The 19,468-nt window shown below is 38.6% G+C and overlaps 2 protein-coding genes across 8 annotated transcripts; both read right to left on the bottom strand.

Annotated features, from left to right (window-relative positions):
• Positions 1–557: 557 nt before the first annotated feature.
• Positions 558–11,165, bottom strand: nadk2 (NAD kinase 2, mitochondrial). Of its 6 annotated transcripts, none has more exons than XM_074617547.1 (13): positions 11,029–11,165; positions 9,103–9,368; positions 8,722–8,810; positions 7,438–7,526; positions 7,011–7,092; positions 6,713–6,796; positions 5,035–5,198; positions 4,432–4,525; positions 3,765–3,908; positions 3,570–3,625; positions 3,420–3,473; positions 2,818–2,941; positions 558–2,692 (listed from the first exon to the last, which is right to left on the bottom strand). In XM_074617547.1, the coding sequence occupies exons 2-13, from the start codon at positions 9,331–9,333 to the stop codon at positions 2,554–2,556; spliced, it is 1,350 nt and encodes a 449-aa protein (XP_074473648.1). In that variant the 5' UTR covers positions 9,334–9,368; positions 11,029–11,165; the 3' UTR covers positions 558–2,553. The 6 variants fall into 6 exon arrangements, with proteins under 6 accessions (XP_074473648.1, XP_074473653.1, XP_074473647.1 ...); XM_074617552.1 differs by having other exon boundaries at positions 3,765–3,860; positions 5,059–5,198; positions 11,029–11,164; XM_074617546.1 differs by having other exon boundaries at positions 10,919–11,065.
• A 2,066-nt stretch (positions 11,166–13,231) lies between these two features.
• skp2 (S-phase kinase-associated protein 2, E3 ubiquitin protein ligase) lies at positions 13,232–18,963 on the bottom strand. Of its 2 annotated transcripts, none has more exons than XM_074617801.1 (10): positions 18,804–18,963; positions 17,816–18,078; positions 17,605–17,716; positions 17,117–17,260; positions 16,446–16,580; positions 15,884–15,982; positions 15,632–15,759; positions 14,792–14,843; positions 14,317–14,424; positions 13,232–14,231 (listed from the first exon to the last, which is right to left on the bottom strand). In XM_074617801.1, the coding sequence occupies exons 1-10, from the start codon at positions 18,815–18,817 to the stop codon at positions 14,024–14,026; spliced, it is 1,263 nt and encodes a 420-aa protein (XP_074473902.1). In that variant the 5' UTR covers positions 18,818–18,963; the 3' UTR covers positions 13,232–14,023. The 2 variants fall into 2 exon arrangements, with proteins under 2 accessions (XP_074473902.1, XP_074473903.1); XM_074617802.1 differs by having other exon boundaries at positions 17,816–18,075.
• Positions 18,964–19,468: the final 505 nt, after the last annotated feature.

Below are 19,468 nucleotides of genomic sequence, written 5' to 3'. Positions count from 1 at the left end.
TGTAAAAAAGAAATGTGTAAAGAAAAAGAAAAGAATACAGAAATAAATAATTTGGGGGAAATTAGGGGTAAAATCATGCAGAAATAAATAAATAAATAAATTCATAAATACATAAATTTAAAAAAATAAATATAAAACAAATAAAAAATAAATAATTTAAAAATTAATAAATAAATTTTAAGATTAATAAAAATAAGGAAAAATTAAACAGAAGAGTAAATAAATAAGGGAATTAATACAAAGATAGATAAATAAGGAAGCAAATTAAAACAAATATCTATTTATGTCACATTTTATCAATTATTTAATGGCTACATTTATTTGTTGAAAAACCATAAAACATCCGTCTGAGATTTGCCTCTGCCACGATGCAATGGAGGTGAATGGAATTTAATTAAACAAATTACATTGTAATTTAATTTTAATTTAGGTGAACTGATCCTTCAGCTGGACTCTTTCAGTCAACCTGCTCACACACAGTTAACAGTGCGTTAGTAATAAACCTACTGCAGACGACAAAAGAGGCAGCAATGAGTTTAAATAAGCACACACAAGCATTTCTTTTTCATACCACTTTTATCTGATTGAAAAACAATATGCATCTTAAACATAGTGACACATTACATTCATGAGGAACCCTTCCTTTGGCACGCTGCATCTTACAATATCCTGATGGTTTTGTAAACTTTTCCTCACAAAGAACACCTCCTGGTTCAGAGTCCAGGGCACGGAGGTGTTATAAGGTGCACCAACAATGTTTTCCTGATCAAATGAAATTACAAGTGTTTACAGGAGACCTGTTAGATTTGTATTAAATATTTAAAATCATTACGACTACAGCATGAATACAGCATTGTTCAAGCATTTAGTGTCAAGCTGTTGAAAATCAAGCACGTCTGCCTCCGGCACACGCTGCCGTTTCAGTAGCACTTTCAAAGCTATATTTCTGGTCTTGTGAGAGGTTATAACTACAAGACTTTTGACCTAAAAACATGGAGAAAAATGTCCCTTTTAAGCTTGGAGTTTTTTTTAGTGCACTTAATTCTTTCCTCTCCAAGCCCAAATGGCTCAAACAGCTAGAACAAAATATAAGCTATGTTTCCAAAAATATCTTTAGTCAACAAACTGCCACTGTGCTTTCAGTTCACCATATAAACCTTTATACAAAAAACACAAATTAGACTTCTGAAAGTCTGGTGATATTTTATAATTTTTCTCATTGTCAACAAATCTCACGTGCAGACCCAAACCAACCATGAACGTACAGTATCTACTAACAAGTGTGTGATATATCTTCTACCTCTGAGCCATAGAGCTCCACATCAGTGAGACACCACTGGGTGACGTGTTCCTTCATCACCATCAACACACACTGTAGTTTATTTAGACTCAATCCCACATACACCGTCCTAAAACTCACCAGAACACCAAATGTGGATTAATCCGCCGCTGAAAATAGTCCCCAACAAATGCATAATTTCCTCGTGTTTGAGTGACGTTTGATAAAAACTACAGTGAGCAGCCGTTTTAGGAAACTACAGAGCCTTTTTCTAAAGGTGCTCTATACGAAATTCAGAGCATATCTATTGCTTATATCTATTTTCTCGGTTGCCTATACCAGCCTGTGGACTGATTTCTATGTAAAGGACTTGGGACGGATTTGCTTCGTAATGTTAGTTGATGAAGTAATTTTCAAATGGCAAACTAGTTAGTGTCATGGTGATTGGACATTACAGATAGTAACGGTGATATACGATTGTAATGTCACGTCACTGTTTTGGCCGATGCCCAGGATGATCGCTCAGAGTGCAAACATGAGCAACAGGATGCTGACTGCAGTTCACTTAACGACCACCCGGTGTCATTAATAACAAGGACTTTATAAAAGTTACATGTAGTACCTTTAAGTGTGATGTTTGTGAGCCGTTTTCACTGGTTTATGTCTTCAGTAAGATGGATTTAGGGCTGAGTGACAGTCAGAGAGTAGTGGGTGTCTGACTGATTGGGATTTGTTGACAAGGAAAAAAAGAAATACAGAATAACTTAATTCTTATCCTTTAAAAGTCATTCACCGTGTGAGAGCACATCACATAATATAATCTGAAATAGACACAAATTTTAATTTTCTATTAACAGAATTATATTTATGTTATACCTAATAATCATACCTGATCTGTTATCTCTTTCCTCTGCTTAGAAACTCTGTTGATTTGATGCAGTGAAAGATAGTAACACTTTAAATGTTGCTCGACACAGTATTTACAAAAGCCATTTTTAACCCAGAGGATTATTACCTGTTCTAACCTGGGGGACGGTGGGATGGAGAATAAAATGCAAAAGAAAAAAAAAAAAAACTGATTTGGAAATAATTAATTTGTAAAAATGCACACATTTAATAAAACAATAGTAACAATAATACCTTCTTTCAGGTATAACAATTTTTCTTTTGGGAGGCTAAAAGCTAAAAAGAAGTGGTACTTCCCTTTGACCACATCCCTTTGAACAGTTGGCTTTGAGAGAAACCGGTCGAGTGTCGCGTGCTCTGGACTCGTCTCAGTTATCCAGATCGACTGTCCGGAGCTGATCCTCCTCGCTCATGCTGATTGTAGCGATGGCACCGTCGTTGAACTCAAATGAAGTCCCGCCGTCGACCACCATGCAGGCGTCCCAACACCGCGAGCGGACAGACACCCTGAAGCAGCAGAATCATCATAACATTCAAAAAGGTTTACAGCTTCTTTATAGTGGGAACTCTTATTTATTCAGCTTTTAGTTCTGACACTGAGGAATATTTATTATTATATTTATTTCACTGACTTGCTGGCGAAGCCTCTCTGCCGACTGCTGGAGAAGACTCGGTTGACGATGGGCTCCCTGATGCTGTAGAACAACCGTCTGTCATCCGGACTGAACACCAGAGACTCGTTGTATTCGTCAGTAACTGAACACACACACGGATATCATAGTCACATAAAACAAAGTGAAAAAAATGCACAAGTCAAACATAAATAAAGGAGGATTATCAACGATAATACTTCATTTTACAGGTCCACAAATTTCATGGTAATTAGGTGATAATTCGCAAGTAACCTATTTGAAATTGCTTTGGAATTACTGCCAAATTACCCCAATATTTACCTCAAACTTGATCAAAAATTACTTTATTACAAACATTATTTAAATAATTGTATGCTGAAATAGCATATAATGGTTAAAATAATTAAATTACCAGCTACTGGGAAATAGCGGAATATAATTATTAAATAATGTTTGTAATAAAGCAATTTTTGATAGATTTTGAGGTAAATATTGGGGTAATTTGGTAATAATTCCAAAGAAGTTTCAAATAGGTTACTTGCTAATTATCACCTAATTACCATGAAATTTGCGGACCTGTAAAACGAACCTTATCAACTCACCCTTTTCAATGACGTCACGATTAAGTTGGATATCAAGACCTGTTTGAGAGTTTCCTGCAAAAAGACACAGTAGTCAGAAGTCAAGTGGACGTATTCAGAGACAAACCTAGTTTACTTTAACATCAAAACCTGCACACATGCAGTACATACCGATTTTTAGAACCTCCTCCACAGCTTGTTCTGTCAGTTTGTTGATGTTATATGACCTGATCGAGAGAGAAAACACCAAAGAGCAGAACATCGAGAGTTCAATGAGAAGATCGATGCCAGTCATGACTGTTTGGAGTGCTAGTAATCTTCTCATCTAACTCTTAGCGTTGAAAGTTGAGTATAGTTTAATTTTACCAGGCTTTGGATCCTGTTCCTGTACAAATGCTGAGTCCTGAATTCTTCTGCTTTTCCCATGGGCCATCATCCACAGAGATCTCATAGTAGGAAGCCCTGTGGAGCAAGAGGTTAACATGGGGTGTGAAGGAGTTTAACTTCCCCCTGTGGTAGAGAGAGATTTCCCTGGTGAGTGCTGGAGATGAGCAGGCAGGGGGATTAATGAGGGTTACAAGCATGGACTGTTTATAAAAATGGACGACAAAAGTGAAGCCAAAACATCTGGATCGCCCCCTAGTGGCTGGCTGCAGTATAAGCAGTAAGTGTTCATTTTTCTGATCAGTTTGATTTTAATTAGTTATTTGATGCTATAAAACGTCATGATTGACAGCCGTGATTCTCTCTTGCTATCAATCTGTGGCCGTGCTCGGCTCGCGATTAGCTCGGGCGGGACCTCGATACCGCGGCTCCACCCCCCGATCACTACTGTGCTGACTCTGGCTCCAAATGACGTCAAAATCTCCACATGGCAGCTCCCGTATCCGGGATATTTAGGCTTCACTTCTGTGAGAGAGCAGACGCGCCGTCCATCTATATATACAGTCTATATATACAACATGCACACAGACAAAGGTATACAGTGTTTAGACGAGTGAGTTACGTGCACCAGTTAGGATGACGGAGGTACCTGGAGGACAGAGATTCTCCGATGAAGATTTCATTCAGGCTTCTGACGGGGAGGAGACTCGGCCTGGAGAAGCTCTCATGTAGTGTTCCCGTCGCTGAGAAATATCACAGAGTTAGTAGAAGAACAGCAAGAGAATAAAAACATAAACTTACAGATACATTACTGTTGAAAAGGGAGTAACCTGCTGCCACAAAGCTTCAGATGTGTGAGAGGACTACTCTATGTCTGTATTTAGCTTGTAGAAAGTCCTCTTTACTAATATTTAGTTTAGTACATGCACAAACAAAACGCTGTTGAATCAGAATAGAAGAAATCATCGATAAAAGAAAGCTGAGCATCAAAATGTGTGCAGATTTAAACAGAAACAGCTTCCTGGAACAAGCTGGAATTAACAGCTGCTACGTGTTGCTTTAGCAAAGCAGAAATAGAAGGTTAGTCACTTTTGAACGGTGGTGTGTACGTAAAGATGAAGTTCCCTAATTGGAGGTCAATATCAGCCCCGTTATTGACAATCTAATCTAGTGAATTTCATCTTGTGTAAAAATCAGTGAGTCACACAGGAGACAGGAGGACGGGGACAGACAGGAGGACTGGGACAGGTACACATGGTGGGTGCTGGCGTCGTACTCCGCTGGCTGTCCATGGTGGTGATGCGGTGAGCTTGGCTGTGCTGCTCCAGGCTCAGCTGCTGTTCGTGCAGGTCAACGGGGGTGGGATTGATTCCTGTGCCCTCCAAGTTCACACGGATCCTCTGACGCCACAGCCACCTGAACACAGCAGCACAGCACCATTAGGCTTCAACTAAACAGTCTTTTAAATATTGTACAGCTATAAGCTTGACAAGTTTAGTAATTGAATGTTATTTCTTTCTTTCAATGGAACAATCAAGTTTAAAATATACTTATTAACATCTGAAATAGGGCTGCACGTTTATGGCCAAAATGCTAATCACGATTATTCATAGATTTTAGCGACATATTGTTACTGCACTTTCAAATTAAAATAAATCAGAGCACTGTTTTCACTTCCATGCTGTGCTACATTCCTACTAATGTACACATTAGGGCTGCACGATGTTGGAAAAACATTGCAATATTCTTCTGCTATATACTAAAAAATACAGTAATATTCAACCTACCCTTTTGATAGCTACATTTTAAAGTTAAATGCTTCAATCTGGTGCACTTTGAGAGCAAAATTAGCAACATTAAGAGGCTAGATAAACAATGTTATGCTCTCAATTTAATCAGAAACACATTGGTTGTGTAGATAATATCTATACCCAAAAGTGAAGCCAAAACATCGCGATTGCCGGCTGGTGGGTGTTAGTTTAGGAAGCGCTTGATTTGATATGCAGCAGAGTTTTCTTTTAGCAGAATGCGCATTTTAAACGTCAATATCGCAGGCGATCATGTTCATATAATTGAGGGAAGCCAAAATTGTGATCGCGATTAATATTCTATTAATTGTGCAGCCCTAATCTTAAAGCACTTTTATTGCACCAAAGAGGCTGTACAACAAATATAAGGTTTATTTTGGGGTTACATTTAGTAGTGCACTTCCAGAAAGTTACTCACAAGAGACAGAACGGTCAAAATCAACAGCAAACACACAAATATCTTGTCTTTTAGTCACTAGTATGGCTCGGGCTTCAAAAATGCTGGATCCTACATTTCCCACGATGCAACACAATAGCATATTTGGTAACACTTCATTTTACAGGTCTGCAAATTTCATGGTAATTAGGTGATAATTAGCAAGTTACCTATTTAAAATTCCTTTAGAATTCCTGCCAAATTACCCCAATATTTACCTCAATTTATCGGCATTTACTTGGCAGTAATTCTGAAGAAATTTCAAACAGGTTACTTGCTAATTATCACCTAATTACTGTGAAATTTGCAGACCTGTAATATGAAGTGTTATCTAAATCTCAGACAGAGTGACCTCTAGTATCTAGTTGGGTGACTTGTACAGGATACTGCAAGTGGATTTAAGCTATCCCACAGAGTCTGAGGACACAGCATTGGGGTTTTAGAAACCATGTGACTTTTTCCAGATAACACAGGTTTAAACTTCTCTTGAACTCTAAAAGCTATTGACAGAGCGGCGGCCCCAAGTTGTTTACCAATTTACAGACAACAGTGAGACATTTTGGGAGATATAAATTTTCTGGTACAACGTAACTCACTTGTAGGACGTCACTAGTGAGCTGGTTAAGTGACAGAGCACACACAGGAGGATAGGGCAGCACTAGTATTATTTGTGGGTAAATACGCACCTGAACTCACCACGACAGAGTTTCTCCAGTGCCTCTGGGAAGGCCCGAGTGTAGCGCACAGGCAGGCACAGATGACCTTCTGACCTGTAGTTGAAAGAGAGAAATGTAATGAACTGAGAGGACTGTTGAATAGTAAGAATGTGGAGTAATGACATGCCATTATATATGTTACTCTCGGGTGCTGTCAGAGAAACTTCCTAAGGAGGTTCCCCCCCACTAGTATATCAGGTCCGACTGTTCTTTACACATTTAACATTCCAGACAAGCTCTTCCCGAAAAGTGCTGTTCAGTGTTTTACCTCTCAGGGTCTGTGTTAACTCCAACAACTGGTTTGTCCTTGCTTAAAACCTTACTGGCAACAAGTAGCATTGTCCCATCACCTAACAAAACAAACTGCAGTTAGAGAACTTGTATTGTGTATTGGCATGTGTTGTCTGAAGCCTTTGTTCATGTGACTTTTTGCCCCCTGGGTTTGAATAAAGTCCTGCCCATTTTTTACATCATGCCTAGGCACAAAAGTTGGCGTTCAAGGAAGATTCTTTTATTCAGTGCCCATTTATTCAATACATAGTACAGATAATAACCACAAAAGCCAACATTTACAAACTTTTCCTTGGCATGTACGACCTATATATTGTTTTTGTAATGAATCAAAGTCACAAACAGAGGCTGAAGAACAAAAAAAACTGTGAAATCCAAATGACCAAATAATCTAAAATTCCTACCTCCAGCAGAGATAATGGCATCTGCCCATCGAACTACTTCTTCATCATATTCTCCTCTCTTCACAACTCGTACCTCAATGCCTTCTGTCCTGTAAACACATAATCATAAAACAATCTTTTACCAGCAATAAAAATTAAACATTACCTCTCTGCTTCTTTGGAATGTGGCTGTGACGGACCACACATTACTGCCAGAGTTGCCAATTCCGCCTTTTATAAGCGACTTTGGGCTTGTTTTCCTGAAAAGTTGCTTACAAATATGGGTAGTTTTGGGCTTGTTTCTAAAGTGTAGTTGCTTATTTGGGCTCCTGACTCTCTCTGACGATTTTTAGACAGTTTGCCGTAATTTTAAGTGTGATATACGAGCACATCATGCCGATCTGGTTCAACATGCAAGCACTGAAAAACATAAAAGAAACGCAGCAGCGTTCTCTTTAATAAAGGCTTACCGACATTGGATTCACGGTCTTTGCAAAGATAAAACCAAATGCAAAAATGTAATTAAATGTTCAACTTGTTTAAGTTTAGCTGATGAGAAAAATGTAAAGTTACAAGCTAAAAATGGATCCAAAAATGACATGAAACATTCAACTTCTTTAAGTTTAGTTGACAAGAAAAATGTAAATGAAGACAATGGAGTAGAAGCGCAGCTGGGTCTTTGTGGTAATCACACCTTATTCTAACTGCAACACCACATATGTTGTCTACAGATTAGAATGCCCCTGAGGTTGTTTCTATGTAGGATGAACAAAAAGAAGACTAAAAGACCGAGTTGCAGAACATAAAATGTTGATGGCATTACATTATGAGCAAACGGGACATGACAACCCTAAGAAAACAGGGACAGTGACCCCGATGAAGACCTATGTCTTTAATGTCATAATTTAAACAATTATTCCCATGTAAAATAAAAGGCATTTTAATTTTGTTCAAACACTACAGTGTGCCTTGGACTATTTTTGAAGGAGACTTGCATTTTGTACTGTTTTTGAGACCGTATTCCACCGATGCAATGAGCCCTTGACAAGATTGAAGAAAAATGTAAAGTTACAAGCTAAAAATGAAATAAAATGTTCTACTACTTTCAGTTTAGTTGACAAGAAAAATGTAAAGTTACAAGCCAAAAATGGATGCAAAAAAGAAATGCAATCCAAAAGAAATTCATACTTTCTCTCTCTCATATTGTGGTATGTAGGTAAGGTCACTTGTTTGGGCTTCTTTCGGGCTCGTTTCTATAGGCCTGGTTGCCCTTTTTATCTCGTAAGATCTGGCAACATAGCTTACCTCAGGCATTTCACAACGTGTTCCACATTGTTAGTGTGGATGTTGTGTCTTTCCAGCAGGCCGCTGTAGCTGGAGCCCTTCATAGCAAGCTGCAAAACACACAGACAACAAGTTTGAAATGTTTGCTAAGGACAGTGAAAACAGCATCTAAAATTATTGGATCACCATTACCACAGTTACAGGACATTTTGTAGTATTTATCTAGTGTACTATTTATAGATTTTAAGGGCTGAGAGAGAGCCAGGGTAAAATGCATTTCATTGCATTTCACTGTACACTGTACTTTTAAATCCAATGACTGACAAATAAACTTGAACTTGTTAAGCGTTGGAGGGGGGAGGTCATAAGAAAGGAAGGCCTGAAAGTGAAAGCCACTCTTACCAGCTGTTTCAAGTCCTCTTCAGAGAGTCCTGCGTAGAGATACCGCTGCTGTTCAAACTCATATCTCGTAGTCTTTGTAACCACGGCCACTTTCTCCGGTTTGAATCCAGCTTTTGGCTGCGATGAGGCGGTGCACAGTGAAGTGTGGAGGGGGCGAAGTGGGTTTCCATACAGCAGGCTGACAGCTCGAGTCCCAAGGCAGAGCAAGTTCACCACTGAGCGGCGAGTCATTCTTACAAGCAGGGAATGAAATGAGCACCTGCCACCTGCCAAATACAGGGGAAATGTCGGCTGTGGCAGGTAAAAAATTCAGGTCACCTGCCACCATGGCAAAATATTCAGTGATTAAGGTTACATGATCCATATTTCTACTGTCAGTGTTTATTAGGGGTGGAAGAAAATATAAAAAATATGGAGTATTGCTATATTATGTTTTGTGATACTGTATCGATTCTCAAAAACCCTATATTGATTTCTACTTAATAGTTCACAAGCAAAGATTAACTCAGTCAATACTTCATTTTATTTGCAAAGAGAAATACAAATGCAGATCCTACTATTCTGATTGCATAAAAAATACATTTTTTAAACTCAGATTTTATGCATATGGCAGTATATTTTTTATATTATGACCATTTTCCTAAAATTAGATTTTAAAAAATCGATATATTGCCTTGCTTACAGTACCGCAATGTATTGCAATATATTGAATCGTAACCCCCTGTATCATGATACGTATCGTATCGCCAGATTATTGCTAATGCACAGTCCTAGTGTTTACAAGTCTAAAGTATTCTATATAGATTTCAGAAGTGGCAGACAAAACACATTGTGTGGCTAGTAGAAATATTTATCTTTATATCATTTCTTTATATTAATCTTGTCTCTAGGTGAAGGCTTCAGATAAGCCCAGCGGGTTTTTTGCCTTTTTCCTGCACTGTATATTATCCATTTATTATTTTGTTATGTTGTATAGTATATAATAATGTTGTATAGTATATAATAATGCATACAGTGCACTTTAGACTAAGCTACTGGAGTTACCCAGCACTATACTCATTTTTAACAGTCTCTTCTGCACTTTTTAATAGTCGTGTATCACAGCTGTTATCCTGCACTATATTCACTTTTAACAGTTTTCTTCATCTCCTTGTATTTTTATATCTGGTATATTTTTTTGTACTTTGCACTACTAACTTTTTTACTAACATGTTTTGCACTATGGAACTGTGATGCTGGAAACTTTAATTTCCCTCGGGATCAATAAAGTTACTATCTATCTAGTCTTAAATTGTGCAAAACAAATAAACAAACAATAAACAAAATGTTCAGTGACCTGCCACAGTGTGCAGGTGAGGAAAAAGGTTAATTTCAGACTCTGCTTACAAGTGAACAACACACACAAGAAGCATAAAGTCAATGACATGTCCTCTATTAGAAGTGTTGAATGAATGAGGGCTCTCTACTGTAATGTAACTGATATACTGGGTCATATGTCATGTGTCCTCTGCAGACAGGTGAAGTTTAGTCCATTCACTGAAGAAGAAGTCAGACACACCCAGCTGCCACAGAAGGTCACCAAGCTATCCTCTAACAGTTCAGTTTAACTATATATATATAACTTAAAGATATTACTTTACAAGTTGAGTGTTTCCAAGTAACAAAACAGCTGTTTAACTAACCTTATTAACCGCATTTGGTAAAAAGGTAACATGTGGAGTTATGTTACCAGCTGGGCTTAAAGAGCTAAAGGTAGCTAGCTAGTTTGCTAACAACAATAACAACATATCAGTACTCAGACTGGGTTCACTCTTACCACAAACACATTAAAGAGCTCCTTAGGTCCGAGAAGAAATGTTTAAACACCAAGTAAAACACATGTGAGAGGATACACACGACAACACAAGAGAGAAGACTGGTACATACCATGCAGCCTGGCACGTACCACCTACTAGTTGTACGTTACGTTACGTGACTCTGATTTGCTACGTCGCTAGAGACGACGTGATGACGTTGTGTTTTGGGCTGCACCCCTGGCGTCATGACGTACGTACGTACGGCCCGCCCCCTGCCTGCAGGAAAGGCTGCAGCTAGTTCCACATCCACAAGTATAAATTTACCAATTTTCTTTGTATTTATGAAAGAAATGGAATTATATCTGTCAACAATTTCTTCCTCACATAACAAAAAAGCAATGAAAACAATGAATGTATGCAATATCTTTATTTATTTTTTTTTAAACAATATTTTTATTGAATTTACATATAGACATATATACATATATACACATACAGACAGACTAACAATATTAATAATTAAATTATACAATGAAATGTTTAGTCAGAATTTCAAAGAAAGAGACATGACATTTCATGTTTCACTTATCCAACAAAGAAAACAAAGAAAATAAAAGATAAGACAAAAAAACAAAAAACAACAACAAAAACAATTCCGACAACTGCACTCAACAACACACAGCAGTTTCAATTTGACTGTGGCCCCTGATGTCCAAGAAACTCCAACAAAGGTTTCCAAATATTTTCAAATTCTGCTGCTTTTCCTCTGGTTATGTATGTAAGTCTCTCCAGTACAACACAAGATGCCATCTCCCTCACCCATACATGTATCGGAGGTAAATCCATTTTTCTCCAAGACAAAATTCTCCTGGCCTGCAGGAGTCCAAAGTTAATTAAAATTAACTGTTTTGAGTTAACGATAAAGTTATCTGGATATATACCTAGTATACATATCTTTGCTTGGTGAGGCACCTTCACTCCAACAATCTCAGATATATTCTGAACAATTGTTTCCCAGTATTTGTTTAACTTCGGACAGTAATGTATGCAATATCTTTAATGTTTTTAAGTGAAATTATTGTCATACTCTCGCGTGGTCTTTTTTATTATTATCTACTTATTTATTTATTTTTATTGTTTTTTTTTATTTTATGTTTGTTTTGTTTCATTTCTGTTGTCCTTTTATGTTTGTCATAGCTCTTTGTTTATGTTTTCGCTATGCTTCTTTTGTATGTAAATGTTTTTAATGTTTTCTGCTGTTACTATGTATACTGTAATTTTGAAATAAAATTTCAATCATTACATGCGACCTGAAGTCTCTGTAAGCTCGCTTTTTAATAGTTTGACCACAAATGGGCTGTATACAGTGGTGTACTTTAAGAGGCACTGAGGTTACAAGTCCTCCAGACACCTAAACAAAGTCCACACCCAGCAGGCAGCATGTTTAGCATAAATCTCAGATAGAGTGACCTCTAGTATCAGTTGGGTGATTTGTACAGACACAGCAAGTGGATTTAAGCTATCCCACAGAGTCTGAGGACACAGCAGTGGGGTTTTATGAACCATGTGACTTTTTCCAGACAATTTAAACTTCTCTTGAACTCTAAGCAAAATGACAGAGCAACAGCCCCAAGTTGTTTAACAATTTACAGTTTTTTTTAACTGTAGCACCTAAAAGGGTGTTGGGTGGATGTTGCAGATAACTTGGTTAACAAAGAGCCTGCTGATCAATGGTTGGCCCCTGTGTGGGTCAGTCAGAGAGGTAGGTATAGGCTAGGGGTCAGCAACCTTTACTATCAAAAGAGCCATTTTAGGCAAAAAAAAATCTGTCTGGACCCGCAAAACATTTGAGTATTGTGATGAAGGTAACACAGTTTATAGTCTAAGTATATAAGTCTAATGAAGTGAGGGCCAAAGTGAAAATGTATGACGGAGTATTAGGCCCACACTGAGGGAAAAAAATCTGAGATTTCCAGAATAAAGTCATAACTTTACGAGAAAAAAAGAAAAAAACCTAAAATTACTACTTTATAAACTTCTGACTTTATTCTCATAATACGACTTTATTCTTGAAATCTCAGATTTATTTTCTTTCCTCAATGTGGCCCTAATACTCCGTCGTACATTAGACCTACAACAATGATAAATAAAAATGTAAAATGTAAACAAAAAACAGTTATTCATTTCCATTTTTAAAAATCCACAGGGACCCACTTAAGAGGAGCTAAAGAGCCGCATGCGGCTCCGGAGCCGCATGCTGCTGACCCCTGGAATAGGCTCATGTGATTGGACAGTGAGAACCAGGCAAGTCACACACGGAGACCATGAGATGTAAGACTTCTTTTTAATCAAACTATTTCTTCCTAAGGATGAATTAACTTTTTGTCTCAGTTTGACAACAGCTAGCACTTCAACCCACAAGAACCAGCTCAGACACACAACAGTCAGTGGTTTTACTGGTTAAAACTCAGTTCACAAGTTGAATCTCATGTTCCATGAACGTTCAGTCTGTAGGACATTTGAATGGAATGATATATATATACAGCATATAAATGGTGATGTAGAGCACTGAACATACAGCACATCTACACTGACACATGAACAGTGACATAATGAGCTCATCATTAAAAGCAACTAGTGTCTCGCTGGAGAGCAACACTGGGGTTCAACAGGAATATCGTCATTTTACAATCATTAAAATCATCCGTTCTTCCATTATTAGAGCTGAGAACAGGATGTTTCTGCACATCAGTATTATTCAAATGTCTGAGGAACCTTTTATAGACATTTTACAGATGATAATTGAGTCTTTTAAACCACATTTCCCTTACAAAATATTTTAAATTAACACATTATTAGAACCAAAAACAGATTCAAAAACCCATTAAAATGTTTGTGTTAACACATTCCAGAACTGGATTCACCTCCAAATCTAAACATTTCTCTTCAAGCTTTCATGTTCAGTACTTAAAGGCTTGGTGCAGGATGTGACCTTTAGTACCCTTAATGCTTGCCAACACTAAAAACATCTTCTGTAGCAGCAAGATAACACTGTAACATGGCTCCATCACCACAATGGGATCAAACAGGAGCTAACTCAGCTTAATAACATGGAGGTGTGGTGGTTACAGTTTGAACCTCAGCCGACACTTCCTGTTCCACATGAAGTAGCCGATGAGCCTGGTGGCGGGCGTGGGCCGGGCGATGCTGGAGAACGGCCTGGAGTTGATGCTGACGCGAGGCATCTCCTTCTTCAGAGAGGACAGGTGGCTGCCATTCACGATGCCGAACACGTCCAGCAGGCTCAGCATGGGGAACGTCTTACCCAAGTCACTGGAAATATGACACAAGGTTAGGTTTAGGGTCACTCAGAAGTTAGAGAGAAGCAGGGACAGCAGCAGCGGTAGGGGGAACTCACGTGAGAGCAGCGAGGTGGATGTGGTAGCAGCGACTCAGGCTGAGATGCAGCAGATGCTTCAGTTGTTTAAGGACAGGGAAGCTGTCGGCCATCAACAGAGTGCTGTCACTGTAACACAGAGGAACCAAACTGTATTATAACTGTATTCGAAACCGCCTACTATACTATTATTAGTAGTAATATCAACTGTGTTACATGAGGTACAGCATGCACATGATCAACAGAGTTTATTAGACTCCTTCACGGCGATCCTTCCTGGCAGTGCACCAATATCTTTGTTTCATGACTTCATTCAGATGATTGTTGATCAGGAAGTTTCTTATTGTCAACACTTATTTATACAAACATAACATCTTGTGTATGCAGATGCTGTTCATATATACAAAGAATCATACATTTCTATTTCAAGTTGAATACTGAACCTTGGGAGAATGTAATAAATGTAATAAAATGTCAAGCCACACAAAAATCTCACCTTAAATCTAATGATTGAATATGGGGGCATCTCGTCACCAGCACCTTCACGTCTGGAAATAGACAAAGTGAACATTAGAAGTTTATACTGCAACACAAAGTCCTCAAAATTAGCTCAATTTGATAGTTGGGTAGCGGGTAAGCAAGAAAAAAAGAACCCAAACAACAACAGCAGCAGATTATTCCGGTGAAGTTTATGAATGCGCCTTTAACATCTACACAGAACGATGTGTAGATTACGAAATAGCACAATCAGTGAAATGGGCAAACAAGGTTTTAATCTGAGGTTACATCTCTGCCCTTATATTGAATCTCCTCCTTATCACATCACCTGCGGCTATCGCTAATAAACAGGGCGTACGCTGGTCTGAGGTCTGTGTGCGTACGGAAGAAGTGAACAAAGACAGTAGTCCTATGATTTATGACCAGTAGATCTTGTCCTCATTTGCTCTCCATAAACAGGCACACACTATTCAATATGTAAAGTGTGCCCTGCAGCTGGATCTTGAGAAAAATAAATACTTGAACCAAATTCAATTTTCACAGCTTATCAGCATGGCCAGCTGGAGGCAAGGGAAGGCCTGTTGCACTGTCACTCTGATCTATTGCATGCTGTTGACCTTTTGTACTGCAGTGCCCCCTATGGGCACATTCATCATTAACTGAGCCATACGGTGTGGAGCAGGTACGCCATCATAGCGAGCCGGCAGGAGAGGGGCATCAGCCCTCGAGTAAAAAGGCAGCGGCACAGAGAGCAGAGAGGTAAAAACACCCGCTCATGTTCTGCCCGCTGCCAGAACACAAAAACTGAATATTGGCATCATGAACATCCCCCACTTACCGTCCAGCATGAGGCTCTCTCTGTATCCGCTGAGGTTGAGGTCAGTAACACTGGAGCTCACATTATTAACAACGCTCTTCACATGATTATTGTCGAAGTCACACCATGATATGTTCAACTGCTCCATACTGCACAGGAAAAAAACAAAACACAACAGCGTTAGTAAACGGCAGAGATGCACGATGGATAAAACCGGCTGCTGCTCTTTGGATAACACGATTGTGACACGTGAAATAAGACAAAGCAGCTGACCTGCTGCAGGATTGGAGCATGTCAGTCAGAGCGTCAGCAGAGAAGCCGGAGCAGCCGCTCAGGTTGAGCTGCAGCAGGTTTGGGTTTTTGGCCACAGAGCTGAGTGAGAGACAGGACAAAAACAATCATATATCATCCATCTGAATCAGTCACTGAGAGGACACCCCAGAAACACACGAACCCCACAATAATGAGGTTTACATGTAGCTTCTATTTCCATTCTGCACCTGATAAACATATCACATATCTATGCAACAAAGAAATAACAGCTTTGGAGCTAGTTTAAACATATCCTACATTTTGATCAGTTTAATTATTAAAATCATTACAAAACTTCAGCTGGTTCCAGCCTCTACAATGTAAGGATTTACCTAATTTCACAGTAAATTAAATTGATTAGAACATAGATTCAAATATTTATTAATCATGTTTTAACGAAAAAGAAAAGTTAATGATTAGTTACTGGTTGTCGAACGTTAATCACGGAGGATCCCGAGGGGATAGAATCAGCAACACGTTTCACACCTCTGATCTGAGTGGAGTTGGAGAGGTGAAACCGTACCTGATGATGTTGTCGGAGAGCTGTAGACCCTCCAGGCTCAGACACTCCAGCAAGCTGCAGTGACCGATGATGCTCTCCAGAGATGAGGTGGGGATGATTGAGCTGGACAGATCCATTAGAACCATCTGCAGAGGGCTGAACAACAGAACAGACAAAACAACACCATCAAGTTGGGTTTCTTTTCTTTCAAAATCATCTTTTAGAAGAGGGCTGTGAAATGTTTCACTTGAGCAGACAAAAAGTTCCACATTACGATGCGTTCAAGTTCTATTCAGTGAAAATTGTATATTAAAATAAATAAATATTGTTATATTACAAAGTTATCATGATGTGTTTGGATGTCATCTCCTAAAATGTTGTTTTTGGCAAGAAACTTGAATAAATACAGTTGTTTGAAGGACATATTTCTCAAAAGTGGCAGACAAAATAAAATACTTTCCTGCCACAGTGGCAGGGAGTGAACAAGTTAATTTCAGACCCTGAACAGCCGCCTCAATTAGCTCACATTGTTGAAATGTGAAATCAAAGTTTGTATTGTAGAAATACTGGCAAAGGGCAAAATTAAAATACCATAAACAAGAAATCGAAGCTGGAGGAAATGAACCCTTTACCAGCCCGAGTTGTGCAGACCCAGAATAACATTTGGAGCAAGCGTCACCAGCTGGACTCACCTCGAGCCTGTGAAATGCAGCTCTTCCACGAAGGAGCGAGGGCAGCGCAGCATGCGGATTCCGGTCTTCAGCACCTGCTGCAGAGCCGGACCCGCGTGGGTCAACCCCTCCAGATCCACGCTGTGCCACAGAGACTCATCAAACCTGGGACAGACACACGGGGCAGGGAGGGATGCACTCAATTTCTGTTTGAAATGTCTAAGACAGTCTGCAATGGGAATTATGGAGATCGGTAATGACAAACCTCATACACAAAAATGGCAAAAGTAGTTTGAATCGTACTAGTCAAAATGTTAGTACGGATATCTAAAATTAGAGTTCAGCCTAGTCAAAATAGAATTAGAGATATCTTGAATAAGAGTTTTGACTAGGCAAAATGATGGTGCAGATATCTCTAATGAATATCCCGTCTAGCTATTAAATGTTAAAACAGCTTGCCATAGACGGGCTGAATCTGGGTGCTAACAGGAATGGGATTAGGAACTCACGCCAAGCGATGCCAGCGTTGGCAAACTGTCGACATCTTGAGGAGGTCCTGCAGAGGGATATAGAAGAGGATCCTGAGAAGCAGCTCGTCAGGTAGGTGGTCCCATGAAATACCTGCTGAGGGTAAAAAGAGCAAAGTGTGAGTTCATCACAGCTACAAACCAAACGTTGCTGCAGAGCTGCTTAAAAGGTGGTCAGAAAGAGGGTTCATACACGACGTGGCTTCTTTTTTCCTCCTTGATCTCCTGGCTAGGACAAACTGGTTGCCGTCATCATTCTCTTTCCCCTTGCTGAGGAGCCGCTGGTGCTTGTGTCGTGGTGACCACTGCTGGATGAGCTCTGTTGGGGTGCATTCAATGTCTAGACCTTCACTGAGGAGGCTGCCTCTGGACTTGCGTTTGTTGATCCTCTTGGAGGACTGAGACAACATGGAGCCCTGCAGACTGAGGCAGGGCAGATCCTGCAGTGGCATGCTGCTGGGTGGAAGGAGAAAACTAATCAAACACTTATTGTAAATTACAATTTGACTTTGTTTCATGAGATCATCTGTTAAGGGTCTCTAATTCAAGATATCCCTAATTCTATTTTAACTAGGCAAAACTCTAATTTTAGATATCCGTAATTACATTTTGACAAGTACGATTCAAAACACTTTTGCAACACTTTATTCTCTTGTCATTGTCATGTCAGAAAACATCTGTACATCTCAATAGTAGCTTCCTCCAGATGCCCGCCATATTGATGCTACCAGCAGGGTAACCGCGCAAATTACAACTGCTGAAGAAAACTGTAATAAATGTGACTTCTATCTGAAGCAACATGTTAGTTAACAACATGAGTTACACTAGTTTTTTATACTTATATTCAGTTTATACTCTTTATTACACCAGTAAGAGCAGCTGGATGGAGGCCTGGTTGACATGGCGCCATATCCACTAAAACTGTTATTATGAGCTTCAGAAAGGCGACTAACAAACACACAAGAAACACAACTAACTACATAAACCTGTAATGCTTTGACAGATGTGTTTTTATTGGTATTATAAGTGATATTTGTTGAATTGGTGCACAATCTAAGCTAGTAGCTAGCTAACGTTAGTAGCTGGTGATGGATCATTGGCGCACACGTTGGAAGTTATTCTCATCGCTTTTATTAAATATTAAGGTATAAATAAAGTGTAAAAGTATTCGTTAATCATACCTGTGTTTCGGCATCTCCTCCGGTTGAGTCCTAACCGTGTGATGTGTGAGTTAGAGGTGATCCTGTCTTCTTCTTCTCTGTTTGCCTCCAAACCTCCAACAACCACTGAGACTCTTTAAACTCACCGCCCTGAATTCACTACGTCACTGACGTGTCTGCGCCGTACGTACGTACGTCTTACGTCATACGTAAGTCTCTCCTCAGAGTTTATGAAGAACTGAACAAATGATGACCCCTAGAGTTACTATGGAAGAGTGCAGTCTTATTATTTATTTACATTATATATATATATATATATATTTATGTATATATATATATATAAATATATATATATATTTATGTATATATATATATATAAATAAATAATAAGAGTGCAGTCTTGTTATTTATATATACATAAATAACAATAAGACTGCACTCTTATTTATATACTGTATATATGAATATATATATTTATATATAATGTATATATATATTTATATAAATATTTATATATATATATTTTCCTTTAATTATTTTCTACCCTTTTATTTTATTATATATTTTTTTCTAATTTAAGTTATCTTTCCTATTCAATTGTGTCTTGTATGTTAAGAAGTGTTATTGAGTTTAGATTACTATGCCTTAATGTTTGCATATGAATTATCTAAAAAAAAAAAACGCTT

Source organism: Sebastes fasciatus, chromosome 19, assembly GCF_043250625.1.
Source record: "Sebastes fasciatus isolate fSebFas1 chromosome 19, fSebFas1.pri, whole genome shotgun sequence".
NCBI classification, from domain to species: domain Eukaryota; kingdom Metazoa; phylum Chordata; class Actinopteri; order Perciformes; family Sebastidae; genus Sebastes; species Sebastes fasciatus.
The sequence above is the reverse complement of the archived record's forward strand: the minus strand, read 5'-3'. Positions and strand labels throughout refer to the sequence as shown.

Excerpts from the sequence above, each read along its gene's own strand:
- nadk2 (XM_074617547.1), bottom strand. The coding sequence starts at position 9,333 with ATGACTCGCCGCTCAGTGGTGAACTTGCTCTGCCTTGGGACTCGAGCT. Across the intron at positions 5,199-6,712 it reads CTCTGTCGTGGTGAGTTCAG|GTGGCTGTGGCGTCAGAGGA; the intron begins GTGCGTATTTAC and ends TGCTGTGTTCAG. Across the intron at positions 3,474-3,569 it reads GGAGGAGGTTCTAAAAATCG|GAAACTCTCAAACAGGTCTT; the intron begins GTATGTACTGCA and ends GTCTTTTTGCAG.
- skp2 (XM_074617801.1), bottom strand. Across the intron at positions 17,717-17,815 it reads GAAAAAAGAAGCCACGTCGT|GTATTTCATGGGACCACCTA; the intron begins GTATGAACCCTC and ends TACCCTCAGCAG. Across the intron at positions 15,760-15,883 it reads ATGCTCCAATCCTGCAGCAG|TATGGAGCAGTTGAACATAT; the intron begins GTCAGCTGCTTT and ends TTTCCTGTGCAG.